The sequence below is a fragment of the Macaca mulatta genome, chromosome 13, assembly GCF_049350105.2.
Source record: "Macaca mulatta isolate MMU2019108-1 chromosome 13, T2T-MMU8v2.0, whole genome shotgun sequence".
Classification (NCBI taxonomy): domain Eukaryota; kingdom Metazoa; phylum Chordata; class Mammalia; order Primates; family Cercopithecidae; genus Macaca; species Macaca mulatta.
The window spans coordinates 61,588,363-61,613,314 of NC_133418.1; the positions used below are offsets into that span (position 1 = coordinate 61,588,363).

The 24,952-nt window shown below is 35.7% G+C and overlaps 1 protein-coding gene across 2 annotated transcripts in view; it reads left to right on the top strand.

Moving 5' to 3' along the window:
• The window catches only part of WDPCP (WD repeat containing planar cell polarity effector), a 491,911-nt gene that overhangs the window by 434,623 nt on the left and 32,336 nt on the right, over positions 1–24,952 (top strand). Inside the window, exons 15-17 of one of the 2 annotated variants that reach the window (XM_015112569.3) lie at positions 1,750–1,912; positions 22,122–22,186; positions 22,740–22,771. In XM_015112569.3, the coding sequence (XP_014968055.2) occupies positions 1,750–1,912; positions 22,122–22,186; positions 22,740–22,771 (260 nt within the window). The remainder of the gene's footprint in view (positions 1–1,749; positions 1,913–22,121; positions 22,187–22,739; positions 22,772–24,952) is intronic. The other variant, XM_015112570.3, reaches the window with a different exon arrangement.

Consider the following 24,952-nt stretch of genomic DNA (forward strand, 5'->3'; position numbering starts at 1 on the left):
TGGCTCATGCCTGTAATCCTAGCACTTTGAGAGGCAGGATTATAGGCACAAGCCACCACAGGAAGCAGGAAGATTGCCTGAGCCCAGGAGTTCAAGACCAGCCTAGGCAACCTAGTGAAAGCCCCTCTCTACAATAATGGTTTTTTTTAAAATGAGTCATGCATTGTGGCACACACCTGTAGTTCCAGCTACTCAAAGGGCTGAGGTGGGAGGATCACTTGAGCCTGAGAGGTCAAGACTTTAGTGAGCCATGATTGTGATACTGCACTCCAGCCTGGGCAACAGAGTGAGACTCTGTCTCAAAGAAAACAGGGACAAGTGACTTGAATCTACATTTCTTCAATGAAGGTATACAAATGACCAACAAGCATATAAAAAGATGCTCAGTATCACTTATTAGAGAAATGCAAATCAAAACCATAAGGTAGCACGTCACATTCATTAGGATGACTAGTTTAAAAAAAAAAAAAAAACAGAAAATAACAAGTTTGTCAAGGATTTGGAGAAATTAGAATTTTTGTGCACTGTTGCTAGGATTGTAAAATGGTGAACCACAATGAAAACAGTATGGTGTTTCCTCAAAAATTTAAAAATAGATTCACTGTATGATATGGCAATCCCCCTTCTGAGTATATGTCCAAAAGCACTGATAGCAGGGTTTTGGAGATATCTGCACATCCATGTTCATAGCAGCATTATTCACAATAGCCAGGAGGTGGAAGCAACCCAAATGTCAATAAATAGAAAATGGAAAAACAAAGCATGGTATATACATACAATAGCTTACTACTCAGTCTTAAAAAGGAAGAAATCTTGTCACATACTACAACACGGATAAACCTTAAGGACATTATGCTAAGTGAAATAAGCCAGTGACAAAAACACAAATACTGTATGATACCACTTTTACAAGATCTAAAGTTATCAAATTCATATAAACAGAAAATAAAATGTTGGTTATCAAACTGGGAGAGGGGCAAATGGGGAATTCTACAATGGGTGCAGTTTCAGTTTTACAAGACAAAAAAGTTCTGGAGATTTGCTTCACAACAATGTGAATATACTTAACACTATTGAACTGTATGCTTTAAGATGTTTAAGATGGTAAAAATTATGTTTTGCCATACACGGTGGTCCTAAGAGGTTTTTTTTAAATTTTTTGGTTTTTAATAAGGTTTATGTTTCTTACAAAAAATATATTTTTCACAGCTTCGTTATGTTTCAAACAATATTTTTAAACAATGTCCTGTCAAAGTTGTCAATATCTCTCTATACACCTCTGTACATCTCTAAGATATGGGGGTATGTATCTCCCTATAACGTTTAAAATGCTAATTAAAGCAAATATTAGGTAAAATATTTTCCTTTTCTTTTCAAATTACGTGCTATACGTGAAAGAGTAAAATCACTTCTTGCAATATTCCAAAATAAAATATTCCAGTAATTGGCTAACAAAAACAAAAAACATATAAATAATAAGCTGGTTAAAAACACTATATATAAGAAAGATATAAATGAATTTTTAAAAATCAATATTTGAAATCATTCACTATTCTGTTATCAAACTGCCGAAGTAAGTATAAGAATGACAGAAGTCATAGGGAACTAGGACAACAAGATTTTCAAATTGACAAAATAAAGAAAAAAGTTCCACTGGGATATGTGCAAGTTGTTCTGTAATCTTACTTATGAGGGAGTTAGCAGAAATTGTACTTAGTATTTCACTCATATATTAATCATTTTTAACAGAATTCCTGGGGCCCTTGGACAGAGGGGATATGCTAAATGAAGCTTTTATTGGCCTGTCTTTAGCACCTCAAGGGGAAGACTCATTTCCAGATAACCTCCCTCCCTCTAGCCCAACCCACAGACATACTGTACAACAAAGAATACTGAATGGCTCTTCTAACAGGTAAGAAATGTTGACTGACGAAATTGCTCCATAAAGTATTTAGTATTACCTGTTCAAATGCGAACTAATAGCAAAGCAAGAATATTTCAAAATGTGAAGGAGAAAAATTTGCATTTCTCATGGCTCAGACTTTGCAGGAGTTTGGTTATTCAGATCAGGCATAATGAATGGCAGAAGTGAATGTAAAAATAATATTGCTACAATAAATGTTATTCTGCGCCAAAATGAAATTACTATAAAATATTGTCTGCATTCTGCTGTTAAATTCTAGGATTGTTGGACTGCCTTTAATAAATATTAACTTTTAGAATATGTAGTTTGAATTATAATTTATATAATATTTCTTTAATGCAAGTTTACCATTAGTTTTTGAAATCTGATAAATGATAGTTTAAATATCTGATATCTGTCTAGTTTACTACATGGGGTTATTGAAAAGATAAAGAATATGAAATTTTTTTTAAAAGTAATAATGTTATTTACAGTGATAATGATAATATTAATTATGATGATAATGATTCTCTCAAGCAAGGGTCAGCAAGCTTTTTGTGTAAAGGGCCAGACAGCAAATATTTTAGGCTTTGCAGGTCACACAAACTTTTGCAACTACTCAATCCTGCTGTTACAGTAAAAAAGTGGCTACAGACAATATATAAATGAATCGGAATGGGGGTGTTACAATAAAACATTATTTATAAAAATAGGCAGTGGGTCAGATTTGGTCCCTGGTTTATGCATAACATTCCTGCTTTTGAGGATCCTGACTATTTTCAGTAATTATAAAGAGGCCAAATTAAAAAAAAATATGTATATATCAATTATATATACCCACCTACAATACCCTCAAGAAAAATGCCTCAAACTATACACATTAACAGCAAATAAAGAGGGGGAGGATTTCCAAGTATGAAAGAGTTTATTTGGATATCGGCAAATCTTCTCCCCAAGAAACTAATATAAAACTAGACAAAAACCATCATTTCTGGGCGTTGGAAATCAAACAAAGGCAAACAACAAATTGAGAAGCATTTATTCATGAAAAATTGCTGAACTTCTAGTAATAAAGTAGAAGTCTTTTATTTTCTTGCCTGAAGCTGCTTCCATCATCCTGCCCGTCCCCAGACTAGTTCTACCAGGGTAGGGCTGGCTTTAAAAACCAACAGCTGACTTGATTTGGAGCTGAGGGTGGAAAAACTCTACCTAGCAGCATTGTCTAATAAAAGTAGCAAACTATTGTCAGTGAAAGTGACAAACTTGATAGGAAATGCCAGTTCTGCTCGTCTGATTAGGGCAAGTGACTGAATGGCAAACTAGCCAAAAATTCAACAGGGAGATCCTGGAAATGAGAAAGCCAAAGAGGCGCTAATTAAACTCTCCACAAAATCTTTTTTTTTTTTTTTGAGACAGAGTTTTGCTCTAGTTGCCCAGGCTGGAGTGCAATGGCACGACCTCAGCTCACTGCAACCCCCCACCTCCCTGGTTCACACGACTCTCTTGCTTCACCCTCCATAGTAGCTGGGATTACAGGTGCCCACCACTGTGCCCTGCTAATTTATTTATTTATTTGTATTTTTAGTAGAGACAGGGTTCCACCATGTTGGCCAGACTGGTCTCAAACTCCTGACCTCAGGTGATCCACCTGCCTCGGCCTCCCAAAGTGCTAGGATTACAGGCATGAGCCACCACGCCCAGCCCGCAAATTCTTGATGGGATTGTATGACCTCTCATTTTTTGGCTTTCTCTTGCCTGGTATTTTCCACCTTATGCTTCTTTCTTCCTTCACACCCAAATGCCAAAAGTGCCCCTCTCTTTCTGCCTTTTCCCTGAGAAGCTATCCTTTTTGAAAACTGCCTCTTCAGATTGCATGGTACTTTATAGCATCTTCCTTGTAGTTCATGCTTCAATGTACCAGAATATCAGGCGCTAGGGAGATCATGCATTAGCATTTGCTGTTTTTTCCATTTTATTTAGTTATTTTCAAGTTTGAACATTCTCTGTCTTCAAGTTATGCTAAGAACATGATTGTCATGTACTTTCATTTTTCCTTGTATAATGTTCTGTATTGTTTATAAAAGAAGTATTGGGAGATAGAACATAGGCGACTGCTGTTATCTTCAGCTACCTAGAAGTCCTACCTCTTTATTTATTTATTTTGGGGGCAGGGTGTCACTCTGTCACCCAAGCTGGAGTGCAGTGGTGCGATCATGGCTTACTGCAGCTTCGACCTCCCAGGCTCAGGTGATTCTCCCACCTCAGTGTCCTGAGCAACTGCAACTACAGGCACGTGCCACCATGCCAGGCTAATTTTTGTATTTTTTGTAGAAACAAGGTTTCACCATGTTGCCCAGGCAGGTCTCAGACTCCTGGGCTCAAGTGATCCTTCTGCCTTGGCCTTTCAAAGTGCTGGGATTACAGGCGTGAGCCACCACGTCTGGATACTTCTTTAAAAACAATTTTACTGAGATATCACTTACATATACCATAAAATTCACCCATTGTAAGTATACAAGACAATGATATTTGGTAAATTTATAAAGCTGTATGACCACCACCACAGTTTAGGTTTAGAGCATTTCCATCACCCCCAAATAGTTCCATTATACTTAATTTCCATTCTCCTAACCCAGCCTGAGGCAAACATTGCTCTGCTTTCTGTCTCTAGAGAAATTTTGTATAAATGAAATCATATAATCTGGACATTTCATATAAATGAAGTCATACAATACATTGTCTTTTGTATCTGGCGTCTTTCACTTAGCATTATGTTACTGAGGCTCATGTTGTAATATATAGTTTATTCCTTCTTAATTGCTGAATAGTATTCTATTACATAGATGTGCCACATTTTGCTTATCCACTCACCAGCTGATGGATATCTGGGTTATTTCCATTTTGGGGCTATTATGAATAATGTTGCTGTAAACATTCACATTGAAGTTTCTAAGTGGACATATATTTTCATTTCCCTTGGGCAGATATCTAGGAATTGAATTGTTGGGTCTTATTCTAAGTTTGTATTTAATTTGCTAGTTTTAAGAAACTGCCAAATTGTTTTCCAAAATGCCTGTAACATTTTACATACTCACCAGCAATATATAAGGATTCCAGTTTCTCAGTAACCTCACCAACATTTAATATTGTTGATCTTTTTTTATTATAACTATTCTGGTGGGTGAAGAATGATATCTAATTGTAGCTTTAATTTGCATTTCCGTAACAACTAATGATGTTGAACATTTCTTATTTGCTCATTAGCATTCTTTATTGTTATAACTATTCAAATTTGTTGTCCATTCTTTAGTTGAGTTGTCTTGTTATTGAATTGTAAGATACTTTTATATATTCTGAATACAGGTTCCTTATTAAATACCTGATATGCAAGTATTTTCTCCCTGTCTGTGGCTTGCCTTTTCATTTTCCAGTAGTGTCTTTTGAAGTGCAAACGTTTCCAAATGTTGGTGAAGCCCAGGAGAGCAATTTTTTCTTTTTTTGATTGTCTTTTATGTGTTGTACTTAAATTTCTTTCTAATTTGAGAATGCAGATGGATATTTTCTCATGTTTTCTTCTAGAAGTTTTATAGCTTCTGCTCTTAAATTTAAGTCCATTTCGAGTTAATTTTTATGTAGGATGTGAATAAGGGTCTAAGTTCATTATTTAGAACATAGAAATACACATTTCCCCAGTACTTTTTTTGAGAGGAAAAAAACTCATTTTACCCACAGAATTGCCTTTGCTCCTTCATCAAAAATCAACTGACTATAGGTGTTAAGTGTTTATTTCTGGATTTGTCATTCTGTTCCATTCATCTATATGTCTATTCATACAGTAACAAGTGCCTAGACTTTGCTCTACTGAGGACCCTGCTGAACTAGGACCTCACAAAACATAGCCAAAACCACAAAAATAAACAAGAAAAAGATGAACAGTTTCATACGAAGTTACGTCAAAGTAACAGAAAATGAAAACTACACACATCAATTAAGGAAAATTATCTTCCCCCAAAACAATCATGATGTCAAAGAAAACTGTACAACAACACACCAGGCAGAATTAGATATATTAGAATAAGCAACTGGGTATATTGAAACCCACTCTGAATTAGAAAGACAAAATGAGGCTAGGCATGGTGGTTCATGCCTGTAATTCCAGCACTTTGGGAGGCTGAGGCAGATCACCTGAGGTCAGGAGTTCAAGACTAGCCTGGCCAACATGGTGAAACCCCATCTCTACCAAAAATATAAAAATTAGCCTGGCGTGATGGCACATGTCTGTAATCTCAGCTCCTTGGGAGGCTGAGGCAGGGGAATTGCTTGAACCCGGGAGGCAGAGGTTGCAGTGAACTGAGGCCGCATCATTGTACTCCAGCCTGGGTGACAGAGTAAGACTCTGTCTCAAAAAAAAAAAGAAAAAGAAAAAGAAGAAAAAAAGAAAAAGACAAAAATGAAAAATAGAAATGGACAGGAGAGAAGGAGGGAGGGATGGAAGAAGACCCCAAGAAAATTGGCCAGGTGTGGTGGCTTGCACCTGTAATCCCAACACTTTGGGAGGCCAAGGTGGGAGGATCCCTTGAGCCCAGGGGCTCAAGACCAGCCTGGGCAACATAGCGAGACCTCATCTCTACTAAAAAAAGAAAAAAAAAATTAGCCTGGCATGGTGGTCCATGCCTGCAGTCCCAGCTACTTGGGAGGCTGAGGTGGGAGGATTGCTTGGGGCCCTGAACATTAAGGCTTCAATGAGTCCTGATTATGCCAATGCACTCCAGCCTGGGTTGCAGAGTGATATCCTGTCTCAAACAAAAACAAAAACAAAAAAGTCCACTGAAACAAATAAATGGAAAAAAAAAGCATAATATTATCCAAAAATGAAAAATAAGTTACAGGGTACCCAAATGAGAATAAACTCATTATAAAACTTAATTAAAAACATTGAAAATGGCAGAAAACAAAAGAAAATGAGAAGTAAAAAGTCAAGACAAAGTAATGGAATGGGAGATAAGACAAAGAAGCAACAGCACTTGTATAATTGGATTCCATGAAAATGAAAAAATAAAACAATGTAACAGAATACTCGATACTAAAAATCCAAGAGAATGTTGCAAAATGTATTCATGTACTTTTGCTTATGTAAGTTATTTGATCTTTTTACCAGAAGGCCCTAAACATTTAATCATTGAAATATAAGAGTATAGCTAGGATATTTCTTGGAGCTGATTGTTCTGTTATAATTTTTCTCAGACACCCAAAGTGCACTTTCAGGAAAAAAGTATTGAACTTTTCAAACAAGTATCAAACTTTTCAAAAAAATAAAATATAAGGCAAGGCAAAAGCAGAACTACAGTTTTCAAAAACTCAGTGACTGAAAGTGTGAACCAAGGATAGTATAGTCATCCATGATCTCCTTCAAGTATGAACGCTAAAAGAAACAGTTTTCAATATAGGGAATTCTGTACCCATGAACCTTTCTTGAGGAATACTAGAGGAAGAGTTTCATCTAACCATGAGATGAGTAAGAAAGTGTCAGTACAAGGACTGACTGTATTTTAATAAATATAAATGTAGACAGAAGATAAAAGGGGTGGAAGACCCATATACAAATACTGTATGTTGTGATTAAGTAGAAGTAATACAGCTTTAGAAAATGGGAGTGGAACAGAGAGTTAAAGAGTAAGATAGAATAAGCTCACTGATTGTTGTGTAGCCAATAGGTGGGAGTTAAAAGATACAATAAAAACTCATATGCCACATAATAAAAGTTAACTAAGAAGAGACTAAGGGCATTAGAAAAGATACAAGTACAAAGGTAACCACTAGAACAAAACCACAAACTTTACTACCTACCATTTACTTTTATTTATGTTTTTTAAGAGATGGAGTCTCACTGTATTGCCCAGGCTGGAGTACAATGGTTATTCACAGACACAATCCCACTACTGATTGACCCACTCTGTTTCCAGCCTGGCCCAGCTGACCCCACCTTAGGCAACCTGGTGGTCCTCAGCTCCCAGGAGGTCACCATGTTGATGCCAAACTTAGTGTGGCACCCAATGGGCATTCTGCAGCCCAGAACTCCTGGGCTCAAGTGATAAATAAGTGAGAAGAAAGGAAACACACGTCAGAGAGAAACATAGCAAATATATCAAAATTCACAAAATTATAAAATATTAGTAAAAGAGTTGAAACCTAGCATATCAGTCATATCAATTAATGTAAATGGACTCACCTCACCTATTAAAAAAAAAAAGATTTTCAATGTGCTCATAAAGCAAGATCCAGCTATGTACTGCAAGAAAGACATACATCTAAATAAAATGATTCAGAAAGGGTAAAAATAAAGGAATGGGAAAAGATATTCAGGCAAATGAAAATAAACCAACAGAAACCATACCAATTATAGAATTCAAGCCCAAAAGCATAAAATCCAACAAAGAAAAGCAATTAATGCAACTTTCACAAAGATAAAACACTTAAGAATATTTGTACAACAAATAATATAGAAGCCACCTTTATAAAGGAAAATCTATAAAAGATGCAAGGAGATATAGAGAGATATGAATAATAGGAGATTTTAACTTACTATTTTTTTTTTTTTTTTTTTTGGCAGGGTCTCATTCTTGCCCAGCCTAGAGTGCAGTGGCATGATCATGGCTCACCACAGTCTTGACCTCCTGGGCTCAGGTGATCCACCTCAGCCTCCTGGGTGGCTGGGACTACAGGCATGTGTCACCACACGCAGCTAATTTTTTGTATTTTTTGCAGAGATGGAGTTTTGCCATGTTGCCGAGGCTAGTCTTGAACTTCTGGGTTCAAGTGATCCTCCTGCCTTGGCCTCCCAAAGTGCTGGGATTATGGGCATGAGCCACCACACCCAGCCTAACTCACTATGCTTACTACAGAATAGATCAAGTAAGCAAAAAGTAACAAGAAATAATACCTAAACATAATAATGTAGATATTATGAATATTCATCAAATTCTATTCCTTGATAAAAGAGAATAAGTTTTCTTCCTAAGAATTCATGGACTATTTACAAAACAAGTATGTTACTTGCCAAAATATATCATTAAATTTCACTAAATATTACAAACACTCTCCATCCACAATGTAATAAAACCAGCAATGTTTAACAAGAACCAACATGCCCTTCCTTGTATAAATTTTAAAACTTTTTCTCAAACAACTTTTGGATGAAAGAAGAAATACAACATGAAATTTCTAAGACATAAGTATAATAAAACACTACATATCAGAATATATGGGATGTATTTAAATAATAATCAGAGGAAAATTGATACCACTAAGCACTTTTACAAGAAAAAAAAAATGAAAAAAGAGAACAATTCTAACTCAAAAGCTTTAAAAAATAACAAGAAACTAAACCAAAATAAAGCACAAGGAAAGAAATAATAAAGATAAAACCAGAAATTAATGAGGCAGAGCAGGCATTGGCAAACTTTTCTCCTAAATGGCTTCAGTGTAAATATTTTAGGTTGATGGACCATATGTTCTCTGCTGCAACTATTTAACTCTGTTGTAGCACAAAAACAGTCATAGACAATACATAAATGAATGGATGTGGCTGTGGTCCAATAAAACTTTATTTACATGGAACTGGAGAACATTATGTTAAGTGAAATAAATGTTTTTGAAACAACAAAATAGACCAGCTTGATCAAAAAAAGAGAGAGAAAACACAAACATACAAAATAAGAAATGGCAGAAGGAAGGAGGGAGAAATTAACCATTTAAACAAGAGAGGGTTTTTTCTTTTTAGTCATAACAGACTACTTTGCAAATTTCTGTGCAAATGAATTTGAAAACTTAGAAAACAATAGATAATATACTAGTTAAATACAGATTGCCAAAAGTGTCCGCCATTGAATTTAGAAATCTGAAGCACACCAGTTTTCATAAAAGAAATAGACAAGGTTATTAAGAAATTACCCTGTAAAAGAGCAAAAGGCCCAGATGACTGGCTAGAATTCTACCAAACCTTCAAAGATCAGATATTCCCAATGCTGTATAAATTATTCCAAAGCACTGAAAATAAAAAAAAAATTTTCTACAGAAAAATGACAAGCCAATATCATCCATGTAAAAAATATTAAGTAAAATATTAGTGAAAAAAATCCAACACTTGGATCCACCCTGAAAATACAAGGTTGTTTTAGTGTTACCAAATCCATTAATATCATATACCATATTAATAGATCTAAGGTTGATAAAAATCATACAATTATTTATATAGATGTTGAAAAAGCCTTTGACAAAATTCAGCTCCCATTCCTAACTAAAACACAACAGGAATTGAGGGACACTTACTTTACATAAGAAAAACAATATTTTTTTAAATTCTCTTTTAAAGTTTCTCACTTTGTCTCTTACATACTGTCACATATCTTAAAAGATTCGAAAGTGATTATTTTAAAATTCATTGTTCCAATCTCTGCCTTTTAATTGGAGGGTTTAATCCATTTATTATTAATGTAATTACTAATAAGTCAGGATTCACATCAGTCATTTTGCTGCCATTTTCCACATTTCTTGTAGCTTTTTATTCCTCTATTCCTCACTTATTGCCTTCTCTTGTGTTAAGTAATTTTAATATCCTTGTCGTTTCTTTGGAGGCTTTTTCTTTGTGGTTTACCTGATGATTATAAATCTTAATTTATAACCATTTAGTTTGTTTTAATATCAATTTAACATCAATAGTATATAAAACCTTTGCTCCTGTATTGCTCCATTCCTCTCTCTAGATCCTTTGTGTTGTTATAAATTATATCTTTATACATACACATTTGTGTGTAACAAATTAAAACCTTAAACATTATATTGGTCTGACCTTGCATTCTTATAAAGAAATACCTGAGACTGGGTAATTTATAAAGAAAAGAGGTTTAATTGGCTCACTCTTCCTCAGACTGTACAGGAGGCATGATGCTAGCATCTGCTCAGTTTCTGGGGAGGCCTCAGGAAACTTACAATCATGGCAGAAGGCAAAGGGGGAGCCAGTACTTCACATGGTCAGAGCAGGAGGAATAGAGGGGTTTGGGAGGAGGTGCCACACACTTTTAAACCACCAGATTTCATGAGAACTTACTTGCTATCACAAGAACAGCACCAAGGGGACAGTGCTAGGCCATTCATGAGAAACCACTCCTACGATCCAATCACCTCCCACCAGGTCCCACCTCCAACTGTGGGGATTACAATTTGACATATGTCAAATTTGATTTGGTGAGGACACATCTAAACCATGTCAGACAGTGTATAAACAAAATGGATGATCCTAGGACTAAATTAAAAATAATTAGATTAGGTACAGCCCTAAACTAGTTCTTATATTTCAAATAAGTCAACTTCTCTGGTTGCCTCAATTTTCTCATTTGTATTAGATTATCCTTTCCAAGGTCTGAAATTATTTGTTGTAGAACAAATAAACCTTGTATTGCAGTAAATATATCTACTTTGATATTTACAGCTAGAAATTAACTACAATATTGGTTGGTTTCCTGCTATTATAATGAACCAGTATTGAATTCATACATAAGAAACTCCAAATGAAATACTATCTTGTTAAAAGTTGTTAAATTTTGGCATGATTTTATTTGATTCATGTCTAAGCAGTTTTCCTTTAAGTTGGAACAAACCAAAAATACTCATCTATTCAGAATCCTGGTGTGTGCCTATAAACAATATAATGGATGAAAATTTTCAGTGTTTACAAAACAAAGAAATTGTCAACAGAATGCCTGGCAGTAGACTTACCAGGAAAAAAGAAATTACAGCCTATAATTCATGAAGATTGGCTCAAAACAAACTGTCCCTGCCAACAGAAAATCTGACAATTATTCTGTTGTCTAATTTGGCTCAGCCTAAGTTGACCTTGTTTATTCATCTCAGTCTTTTAATTCTTGTTAACTTGGCATGAGAGGAGAACATATGGCGTATGTCTAGGAAGTCCATTTCTGTATCTTAAACTGAAATAAATGTAGAATATACTAAGCATTTCCAGTGTGTTGAGCTCTTAAGGTAGCTTTAATGTATATTACATAAAACTGTAAGTTCATATTGTGCCCACTAGGTGCTTTATGTTTGCTGCCTATAAAACCAGAAACTCACTAGAGATATCCTTTTCTAAGCCTTGGTATATGATTAAATGTGTCTAATTTTAAACATCTTTTCAAAGAAGACAATCTTAAGCTCTTTTAAAACATAAAAATGAAAAGGTATAATCAATTTGGCAATCTAAAGATGTTTACAAGTTTTCAATGACTATAGCTATTTTTAAGAAAACTGATAATGTGAGAAAGACAATGGGAGTTGAAGAACAAAAAGATTTCCATTTTCTCTCCAGCTTAATCTGGCCTATTTTCTTAGTTTCTTTTTCTGATCCACTAAAGCTTATTGAGAAGGAAAAGTTATATTTTATTGTGGCTTTAATATGTCTCAAGAAAAGCTGGAAGGAAATGAGTTGCTTTATAGATGTACAGCTCTTTTATGGAACTGCAGTTAGTTCTCCTGTACCAGAACTAGACAAATGAAAACCTTAGAAAATCTAAAGCACCAAATTTTATGTATTTTAAGAAGTGTTTTCACTTGGAATGTTTCATTTTATTTTTAGTAACTAAGTCAAATGAGGTATAATTTCATGTATAAAGCCTTATCTATATTACATGTTTTGAAATCCTTAACCATTTTTAGTGGACTTCATGTGACACTTACTATTTGCATAGTACTTTTATCCCACAAAGCTCAGAGCATTCAAACTTCATAAGTTGCATTCAAAGATATAATTTTTTAGCTATAGGGGTTCGTATTTACCCAAATATTCATTATCTGAGACCCTGTAGTTATGAGTTTACATAGAACAATAGTCCTTATAATATGAAATATTTAATAATAAGTTAACTACTTGTAAACTCAGTCCTCTCCCCATTCAAATATCCCTCCCCAGTGAAGACTAGCATTTATCTCCACCTATGAAATATTAGTTTATCAGTATTTTCACTGACTGTCAGCTCTTTAAATACCCAACACAGCAATACAAACATATTTTAAAACTACTAAAATTCTTGCAAAAACAATATTTCATGAAGTCAGTGAAAGAGATGTTAAATGTTCAGATCTCGTGTAAAACTACTGGTAAATCAGGAAAAGGCACTGAGACCAATTAACTTAAAAAGAGAAATTCAACAATAATAATAAAACTGCAGATGAATTTATCAAAGTATTAATACAATCCCTCAGAAAAATTAAGTCCTCGAATATTTTTTGAAAAAAATGGCCGTCTTTCTGAACTTGTATGCTGTGCAAGTTGAATATGAAGTCAAACATGCCATATCATACTGTAAGACAATTTGGTCCGAAAAAGTAGAACCATTCCCCACTCTCCAAATCAAACTGACTCTCTGTTCCATCTAAGAATTTATGCACAGATGGCTGGGCACAGCAGCTCACGCCTATAATCCCAGCATTTTGGGAGGCTGAGGCAGGCAGATCACTTGAGGTCAGGAGTTCAAGACCAGCCTGGCCAACATGGTGAAACCCCATCTCTACTAAAAATAAAAATACAAAAATTAGCCGAGTGTGGTGGTACACGCCTGTAGTCCCCGCTACTCAGGAGGCTGAGGCAGGAGAACCGCTTGAACACAGGAGGCGGAGGTTGCAGTGAATCAAGATCATGCCATTGCACTCCAGCCTGGGCAACAGTGCAAGACTCCATGTCCAAAAAAAAAAAAATGAATTTATGAACAGTTGAAATTATAACATATTTTATTAATACAAGATAAAATAAGCTTATCTATATATTTTTACCTCTTATTTTTAGTCAGATTATATTGTCACCATTTACTATGATTTTCAACCCCATTTTAAATTGATTCACTTTAGGGACTTTTTTTATTTTACTTTCTGAAAGCAGTTATCCTCAGATATGGACCTCCTGCAGCTTTGTTAGTGAATAATGAAATATTGAAATATGTGTTTCAAAATCATGAAATACTACTATTGCAGAACAGCCAGAAATGTCTATCTGCTTTTACTATTTTTCACTATTTCTTTGAGTCTATTTATTATCTCTGTGCCATATTCTTTGAATCTAGGTTCGCATACCTTTCTGTGTCAAAGAGGAGTTACAAAAAGGTTAAGAAATTAAAACTTTTAGAGAGGGAATTATGGAAAGTGAAAAGCAACATAAGGAATATGGTGTCATGTATATATACATGCAAAAATTATAAGTAAATAATAGATGCTTTTGTCTTGCTGTTTCATGCACAAGTGAAAATAGAGCTAGACAAGGGTACTGAACTGCCTTCTGCAGATATGACAGAGCCCCAGAAAATTCCTTAAGTATGCCCTGACACACTTTCACACCATCATGTAATACTTTCCTTACAGATCATATCTATTAACTATGGTTCAAGGTACATCAAGCTTTGTATGCTTCCTCCCAGAGATACACTGCATATCTGGAACAAGGAAGAGAATATGTCATCTGCAAATCCCCTATATTTATACATTTTTATTATTTTGTTTTCTTACTTATGGTTCTATAAGCAAATTTGGGGAAACTGTTGCTTTGTGTCCCAAGTAATATATAGTAGATGGTACTGTGGGCTTCTTATTACATCACAACATGAGGTATATAATGTCTTTCAGGGAGACAAAGACTGATTAATGGAATTCTCCATTATAAACTTCCCCATCAACCTTTCACCTGATGTTTTTGAAATCACTGATAAACATTGCCTAGATTATTTTATTAGGGGTTGTGAAATAATGATTTTCTAATTTTGTAACTCCTGCATTTGTAAGTTTGAGTACTTCTATACATAATAAAAGTTTCCTTATCAACGATTCAGTTACCTCGAAAGGCAGAGTAAATGCTTGATAACCTCCCTAGATTTATCAGTTTTTAGGATAATAAATTAACCCAGCAACCCCCAGTAGTGGCCACTATTTTGGGTAGTAGGGGAGGGGAGGTTCATATGGATTTTTAAATATCATTTGATGTGTTTTAATCAATTGTGGTCAATATTCTTTGTGATGGTCAAATTTGTAAATCAGCATCAATCTTTCAGAAACTAATTTTAGCAACATATAACAAAAGCCTAAAAGTGCTATAACTTTAAATTTCATTTTTGTAACATAAACATAAAAATGTTAATCGCATTGTTGTTACATAAGTGAATGACCTAAAAATATATATGGGGAATTAATGACTAAATTACAGTATATCTAAATAACAGATACTATATACTCACTTAAAATCATGATTATCAGGTTCTAGTTCCAGGTAAGATGGAGTAAGCACATTCCTCCTGTCTCACCCATTGAATGCAGCTAAAAATCCTAGGTAGAATATATTGGAGCAGCTGTTTGGGGACTCTGAAAAGTAAATAATACAGAAGAAATGAGGAAGAAGAAAAGAACTTGAGGTGCCTCTGAACCTGTGGCGAGTTTACTAGTTATCTTTTCCTTTAGTTCACCACCAGTTGGGCCTAGAGTCAAGTGCAACCATGGAGGTACATGGAAGCATAAGGTAACTAAAGATGCAGCTTCCTGGATCCAGAAAGCACCAAAGGAGATTGCAGACATGAAAGCTTGTGAAAACAACCCCATTAAATTGTTTATAAACTCTGGGGCTTACCCCAAGGTACGCATGTGTGGATCTGATTCTAACCAGTATATAAAAGACTTTGAGATCTAAACTGATAGATAAACTATCACCCAGGTTATATGTTTGCTGCTGGATGGTACACACACTGACAGCACTGCAAACATCACCAAATAGCACAACAAACAGCCCTGCAAAGAGGCTTTGAAAAGTAAACTGACATACCATAGCTCACAAAGGAACACTGTAACTTGAAGCTAAACATAATAAGTGCTTGCTAAAACAAAAATAACATACAGAATTTTAACAAGACCAAGTCTTAAAATATTCAAAATGTCCAGGATACCAAAAATTACTTGATATATAAAGCGGCCAGAAAATCTCAACTCACATGAGAAAAGACTATCAAAAGACAATAACGCTGAGATGACAAATGTTGGAATTATCTGACAAACTTTAAGGAGCTCCAACAATCATTAAAATTACTGAAACCAGCCAGGCATGGTGGCATGAACCTGTAGTCCCAGCTACTTGGGAGACTGAGGCAGGAAGATCACTTGAAGCCCAGGAGTTGGAGGGTAGCCTAGGCAACTAGTGAGACCTCATCTCTTTAAAAAAACCACCACCAACAACAACAACAAAAAAAACAAGTATCGAAAAGAAATAGAAGGTACAAAGAAGAAACAAAGAATTCAAAAGTAATTTAACCAAAAAAAAAAAAAAAAAGTTTTTTTTGAGACAGGGTCTCATTCTCTCTCACAGGTTAGATTGCAATGGAGCAATCACAGCTCACTGCAGTCTTAACCTCCTGGGCTCAAGCGATCCTCCTACCTCAGCCACCCAAGGAGCTGGGACTACAGGTGCATGCCACCATGCTCTGCTAATTTTTGCTTTTTTTTTTTTTTTTTGTAGAGATGAGGTTTTACCGTGTTTGGTCTTGAACTCCTGAACTCAAATGATCCAACCACCTCAGCCTGCCAGAGTGCTGGGATTACAGGCGTGAGCCACCATGCCTGGCCCCCACAAAATTTTTTAACTCATTGATAGGTTTGATAATAGCAGAATAGAGGTAACACAGGAAAGTCAATGAACTTGAAGACAGATCAATCAAAAGCATCCACTGAATGACAGAGAAAACATTTTTTTTAAAAAAAGTGAACTGAGGGGCCTGTGAGGCAATGCCAAAAGGTCTAACATTCATGACATCAGAGCCCTAGAAGGAGAGGATAAAGAACGCAATGCTGAAAATATATATATACAAAGAATACCTGAAAACTTCAAATTTGGTGAAGGAAAACTAAGCAAATATGTTTCCAGTAGATTTGTTATTAAAGAATTACTAAAGGAAGTTCTTGAGACATAAGGTAAATGGTACCAGAGGGAAACTTGGGACACTAGGAAAGAAGGAAAAGATGATAAAAGTCAATTTATCAAGGAAGCATAACAATTCTAAATGTGTTTGCATCTGACAAGAGAATGACATAATATATAAGAAAAAATGATAGAGATCACAATGGGAACAGACAAATCTACATTTGCATTTGTAGACTGCATCAGTGCTTTCTCAACAACTGATAGAACTAGTGACAGAAAATCATTCCACCCAACAACAGTAGAACACACATCCTTTTGCAGTGTATGTGAACATTTACCAAGACGGACCATATCCTGGGTCATAAAACAAACTTAAAAGAATACACAAAGTATGTCCTCTGACCATAATGGGAATGGATTAGAAATAAATAACAGAAATAGAGAAAATTCTCCAAACACTTAGAAATTAACACACTGGCCGGGCGCGGTGGCTCAAGCCTGTAATCCCAGCACTTTGGGAGGCCGAGGCGGGCGGATCACAAGGTCAGGAGATCGAGACCACAGTGAAACCCCGTCTCTACTAAAAAAAATACAAAAATTAGCCGGGCGCGGTGGCGGGCGCCTGTAGTCCCAGCTACTCAGGAGGCTGAGGCAGGAGAATGGCGGGAACCCGGGAGGCGGAGCTTGCAGTGAGCGGAGATCGCGCCACTGCACTCCAGCCTGGGCAACAGCGTGAGACTCCGTCTCAAAAAAAAAAAAAAAAAAAAAAGAAATTAACACACTTCTAAATAATCCCTAGGTCAAAGAGGTGGTCTTAATGAAATCAGAAAAGATTATAAACTGAGAAAAAAAAATCACAACTTAAAATAAGAATTTTATTCAAATAAATGCTTATATTAGAAAAGAAGAAATGCCTCAGTCAACAATCTAAACTTCCATCTAAAGGAACTAGAGGAAGAAAAGCAAAGTAAACTCAAAGGAAGCAGAAGAAAGGAAATAATAAAGAGCATATATTATTGAAGTTGAAAACAGAAAAATTAATGAAGTCAAAAGCCTGTTTGAAAAGATCAACAACACTGATAAAACTCTAGTCAGACAAAGAGAAAAAGAAGACATAGATTGTTGATATCAGGAATGAAAGAGGGTATATTATCTTAAACTTTACCGACATTAAGTAGATAAAAAATAATGTCATGAACTACTGTATGCAAATAAGCTTAACAACATAGTTTGAATGGAATAATTCCTTGAAAGCCACAAACTACCAAACTGGCAGAAAATGAAAGAGATTATCTGAATCCTATGGCTATTAAAGGAATTAAATTTGTAGTTTAAAACAAAACAAAAAACTCTGTAAAAGATATCTCCAGGTCCCTATGGTTTCACTGGTGAATTCGTTGAGAGAAAAATATACTATCAATTGTGCACAGTTCTTTCAGAAAATATAAGATGATGACTCAACACACCCCAGCTCATTTTGAGGCTACTACCCAAAGATAGTACAAAAAAAGATATAAAGCAGTCCCATGGAATTTTTTAAAAAAGAAAAAAAAAAAGACAGTACAAAAAAACTATAGACTACTGTCTCTCATAAATATAGAAGTAAAAATCCTCAAGAATTAAGAATTTAGCAATATATAAAAATAATAATATACCAGAATTAAGTGGGATTTATCTTGGGAAGGCACAGCTTATTCAATATTCAAAACTTAATGGAATCCACAATTTTAAAAGTATAAATAAGAAAAATCAACTGATCAAATCAACTGGTATAAAAAGCATGTCTGACAAAATTCCATACCCATTCATGATTAAAAAAAAAACAAAACAGAAAACTAGGAGTAGAAGGGGGCTTCCTCAAACTATAGAGAGTTTCTACCAAGAAGGAAAAAAAGAATACTATACAGCTATTATCCTACTTGATAGAGAAAGACTGAATGTTTTCCTTGTAAGATTGGAAACATGGTAAAAATGTCCACTTTTACCACTCTTATGCAACACTGCACTAAACAAGAAATGAAACCACCCCTTTTTGCAGACAAAATGGTTCCTACAACTAGTAAGTGCATTTAGCAAGGTCACAAGATATATGGTCAACACATAAAACTCTTTTTTTTTTTTGAGACAGAATCTCACTCTGTCGCCCAGGCTAGAGTGCAATGGCACGACCTTGGCTCACTGCAACCTCCACCTCCCTGGTTCAAGCAATTCCCCTGCCTCAGCCTCCCTAGTAGGTGGGATTACAGGCACATGCCACCACACCCATCTAATTTTTTTGTATTTTTAATAGAGATGGGGTTTTACCATGTTGGCCAGACTGGTCTCGAACTCCTGACCTCAGGCAATCTGCCTGCCTCGGCCTCCCAAAGTGCTGGGATTACAGGTGTGAGCCACCGCCCCAGCCCAATTGTATTTCTATATACTAGTAATGTACAACTGAAAACCAAAAAAGCTTTTTAAATTACAGTAGCTCCAAAATAAATGAAATACTATGTTATAAGTCTAACAAAACATTCCATCTGTATGCTAAAAACTTAAGAAGATTAAAATAAATGGGCCGGGCATGGTGGCTCATGCCTGTAATTCCAGCACTTTGGGAGGCCAAGGTGGGCGGATCACCTGAGGTCATCAGGAGTTCGAGACCAGCCTGGGCAACATGGTGAAACCCTGTCTCTATTAAAAAATTAAAAAATTAGCCAGATGCGGTGGCACGTGCCTGTAGTCCCAGCTACTCAGGAGGCTGAGGCAGGAGAATCCCTGGAATCCAGGGGGCAGAGGTTGCAGTGAGGCAAGATCCTGCCACTGCACTCCAGCCTGAGCGACAGAGTGAGACTCTGTCAAATAAATAAATAAACAAATAAATGGAGAGACGTGTTTATGGTTTGAAGACTCAATATAGTAAAGATGTCAGCTGTCTCCTGACTGATCTAAAGATTTCTGATTAATCTAAAGATTTGATAAAATTCTGATCAAAATCCCAGAAGAATTTTTTAAAGATATCAACAAGCTGATTCTAAAATTTATACAAAGAGACAAAGAAGCTAGAATAACAAGAAACATTTTGAAAAAGGGAAATAATGTTGGAAGAATCAAACATGATCTTAGGACTTTTGCTAAAGCAGGAGCTGACAAACATTTTCTGTGAAGGGTCATTTAGTAAAGATTTTTGATTTTGCAGGTCACATAGTGTGTCACAACTACTTAACTCTGTCATCATAGCAAGGAAGCAGCCATAGATAATATAAAATGAATATATTCCAATAAAACTTTATTTAATAAAATATGTATGAACTGGATTTGGCCTAGGGACTGTGGTTTGCCATCCCCAAAGCTATAACTAATCAAGAAATTATGGTATTAGTAAAAGGACAGACACACAGATTAATGAAATAGAACATATAACCCAGAAATAGACACATATAAATATGCCCAGCTGATTTTTGACAAAAGTACAAAGGTAATTCAATGGAGAAAGGATAGTTTTTCAACAAATGGTATTGGCACAATGGACATCTATAAACACACAGACACACAAAGAATCTCAAACTAAACCTCATACATTACTCTCAAAAATTAACTAAAAATAAATCATAGCTCTAAATATAAAATGTAAAACTATCAAAGTTTTAGAAGAAAGCATAGGAGGAAATATTTGTGACCTGGGATTAACAAAGAATTCTCCAACTAGACACCAAAAGCGTGATCCATTTTTTAAAAATTGGTAACTTCATCAACTGTTGTTCCTCAAAAGGCACTGTTAGGACCCTGAAAAGACAAGCTGTATGATGGGAGCAAATATTTGCAAGTCACATATCCAGCAAAGGAGTTGTATCCAGAATATATAAAGAACTCTCAAAGCTCAACAGTAAGAAAACAAATAGCCCAATTACAGTGGTCAAAAGACTTGAATGGACATTTCAATAAGGAGATACATGAATAGCAAACAAATAAATTTAATATCATTAGCTATTTGGGAAACTGAAATTAAAACCATGATGAGATACCTCTGTATACCTATTAGAATGTCAATAATTTTTAAAAATACTGACAATTTCAGGTGCTGGTGAGGATTATGCAAAGTAACTGAACTCTCATTCATTGTTGCATGAGATGTAATATAAAATGGTACAACTCTTCTGGGAAACAGTTTTGTAGTTTCTTATAAAGTTAAACATGTATTTACCATATGATTCAACAATCCCATTAAGTATTTACACTAGAAAAGTAAAATCAGATTCACACAACAACCTGTACATGAATGCTTGTAGCAGTTTTATTCATAATTTTCAAAAACTGAGAAAAATGCCCTTCAACAGGTGAATAAATAAACTGGTACACGCATCTGTAATGGAAGACGGCTCAGCAATAAAAAGCAGTGAACCACTGATATACATTTAACAACTTGGATGAATATCAGGGCATTATACTGAATGACAGAAGCCAGTCACAAAAGTTTATATGGTGTAATTCCAATTATATGACATTCGTAAAGTCAAAACTATAGTTATGAAGAACATTTCTGTGGTTGCCAGGGTGTATAGGTTGAGGGGAGTGTGACTATAAAGTATATAAGGGAGGTTTTTTTGGCATGATGAAACTGTTCTATATTCTATTTGTAATAGTAATAACAAGAATCTAAACATCTGTTAACATTCACAAAACTCAATACCTTAAGAAAGTCAATTTTAACATATAAACAGTAAAAATTTTAAAACAAAAAATATATAATAAGTGAAAGATGATGACATGAAATTTCACAAGACCATATTACCTCAGTTTTATTTTTTTTAAAGATACATAATAATAAGTAGTGGAGCTAAATATCCAGAGAAGAGTTCTGGATATTTACATTATTCTTTTTCTGTGTTTTGGCGGGAGGGTTTCTATATCAAAAGTGAATTACTTTTACAAGTTTATAAAACTTTATCATTCATTTTAATTTTGTAATAACCATGAGTTCAGAGCATCACATTTGGTTTCCATGATTGTTTTTCTTAAAACTTCATATGTAAAATACATTATTTGTATGTTAAAGTTTAATTTAGCTGCTCTTTGAAATGTCCTGTAAAATATTTAATGGTGGAAAAATTAAAAGTGCCTTTCTGTGTTTTTAAATATAATGGTATTTAAATGATTACTATATTGTTGAAAGTTTCCAAAGAAATTTTTTAATTACATTTTTAACCCAGAAATTTTAAAATATTTTAATGCTTTAAAATCTATAACTTATACTTAATCTTAAAATTTTCTTTTTTAATCCTTTTTCCAAATAATTGACAGAAGGAATGAACTTGAAAAAGACATCTGTTCTGGATTTTTGATGACTAATACCTGTAATGCAGAAGGTAATGGTATTCAAGAAACCTAAGTATTCAAAGTATAACAGAAAAACTATGTTATAGCTTGTAAGAACTTTCAGTAAATTAATAAAAATAAGAAAACTCTGAGCATTTCTAGTTGGTATAAGACTGCTTGTGACTGATACAAAATACCAAGTTGCCTGATTATTACAAAGGTGAAATTTCAATGATCATACAAATAAATATATATAAATTTGGAGATCTTGTTAAAAAGTTGATTCTGATTCAGCAGATCTGGGCTGGAGCCTATGGCTCTGCATTTCTAATAAGCTCTCAAGTGATATGCTGCTAGTATATACTATAGTATATACTATACATAGTAAATACTGTAACACAAGGTAGCCATACACATATGTATGAAAATGATTGGTACTTTCATACTATGTTAAGGTTTGCTTTTTTATTTCTCTAGAGTTTTCAGCATTTTAACTTATTTGTTACTGTTTTCAGCATTTCTGTTTTTAGTGTTGTAAAAACTTTTTCTTAAGGTCCTTTATTAGATTTTTAATATAATTAATGTTTTAATCTTTTACTTTAGACGGAGAACTGAGAGAAGACTGCAGAGAACAGGTAAAACACTTTCCCTGTTTATCACTAGACATTTAAATTCTAAGAGAAAAGCATAATGTATATGATCATTTTGAACTCAAGAAATGCTATCTATTGGTCTACATTAACTGGACTACATTAACTACATTAACTGGTCTATATTAACTACACTAACAGCTTCTAAAAAACTATTCAGCTTTTCAGTATTCCCAAGTTGTAATTATTATTTAAAAGCTATTTTAAAATAAAATTGTGCATAACAGAATATGTACAAATGAAATTATACATCTTCAAGTTGACTCAGAATAATTCAGTAGGGAGAAAGTAGAAGGGATATAGGTGAATTAAGAGTAACCAGGAGTTGGCCGGGCACGGTGGCTCACACCTGTAATCCCAGCACTTAAGGAGCCCAAGGCAGGCAGATCACTTGAGGTCAGGAGTTTGAGACTAGTCTGGCCAACATGGCAAAACCCCGTCTCTACTAAAAATACAAAAATTAGCCAGGTGTCACGGTTGCATCTGTAATCCCAGCTGCTTGGGAGACTGAGGCATTAGAATTACTTGAACCCGGGAGGCAGAAATTGCAGTGAGCCAAGATCATGCCACTGCACTCCAGTATGGGTGACAGAGCAAGACTCTGTGTCACAGAAAAAAAAAAAAAAAAAAAAGAATAGCCAGGAGTTGATAACCGATGAAACTGGGTAGCGGGTAATATAGCAGTTTGCAAATGTCATTCTCTCTTTGTTATATGTTTGAAATTATCCAAAGTAAAAAATTTAAAAATAAAAGGTGTATAATAATGATTAAATTATTCAATATATTTTATTACTTACATATAATTTTTATAAATAATGCATGTAAAATAGCACATCTGACAGGTAGTTCTGAACCCCTCTCTGTGTCTGTCCCTGATATCACATCTCAGTTCATTTTGAGAGGAAACAGCAATTTCCTGTTATACCAATTTCAGAAAGGCTAGGATTGTAGATATATAGGAAAGATGGCCGAATAGGAACAGCTCCAGTCTCCAGCTCCCAGCGTGAGCGACACAGAAGACAGGTGATTTCTGCATTTTCAACTGAGGTACTGGGTTCATCTCACTAGGGAGTGCCGGACAATCGGTGCTGGTCAGCTGCTGCAGCCCGACCAGCGAGAGCTGAAGCAGGGCGAGGCATCGCCTCACCTGGGAAGCGCAAGGGGGAAGGAAATCCCTTTTCCTAGCCAGGAACTGAGGAACTGAGACACACAACACCTGGAAAATCGGGTAACTCCCACCCCAATACTGCACTTTACCAAGAGTCTTAGCAAACGGGCACACCAGGAGATTATATCCTACACCTGGCCCAGAGGGTCCCACGCCCACAGAGCCTCCCTCATTGCTAGCACAGCAGTCTGTGATCTAACAGCAAGGCAGCAGCGAGGCTGGGGGAGGGGTGCCCGCCATTGCTGAGGCTTAAGTAGGTAAACAAAGCTGCTGGGAAGCTCGAACTGGGTGGAGCTCACAGCAGCTCAAGGAGGCCTGCCTGTCTCTGTAGACTCCACCTCTGGGGACAGGGCACAGCTAAACAACAACAACAACAAAAAAAAGCAGCAGAAGCCTCTGCAGACGCAAACGACTCTGTCTGACAGCTTTGAAGAGAGCAGTGGATCTCCCAACACGGAGGTTGAGATCTGAGAACGGATAGACTGCCTGCTCAAGTGGGTCCCTGACCCCTGAGTAGCCTAACTGGGAGACATCCCCCACTAGGGGCAGACCGACACCCCACACCTCACACAGTGGAGTACACCCCTGAGAGGAAGCTTCCAAATCAAGAATCAGACAGGTACACTCACTGTTCAGCAATATTCTATCTTCTGCAGCCTCTGCTGCTGATACCCAGGCAAACAGGGTCTGGAGTGGACCTCAAGCAATCTCCAACAGACCTACAGCTGAGGGTCCTGACTGTTAGAAGGAAAACTAACAAACAGGAAGGATACCCACACCAAAACCCCATCAGTACATCACCATCATCAAAGACCAGAGGCAGATAAAACCACAAAGTGGGGAAAAAGCAGGGCAGAAAAGCTGGAAATTCAAAAAATAAGAGCGCATCTCCCCCTGCAAAGGAATGCAGCTCATCGCCAGCAATTGATCAAAGCTGGACAGAGAATGACTTTGACAAGATGAGAGAAGAAGGCTTCACTCCATCAAACTTTTCAGAG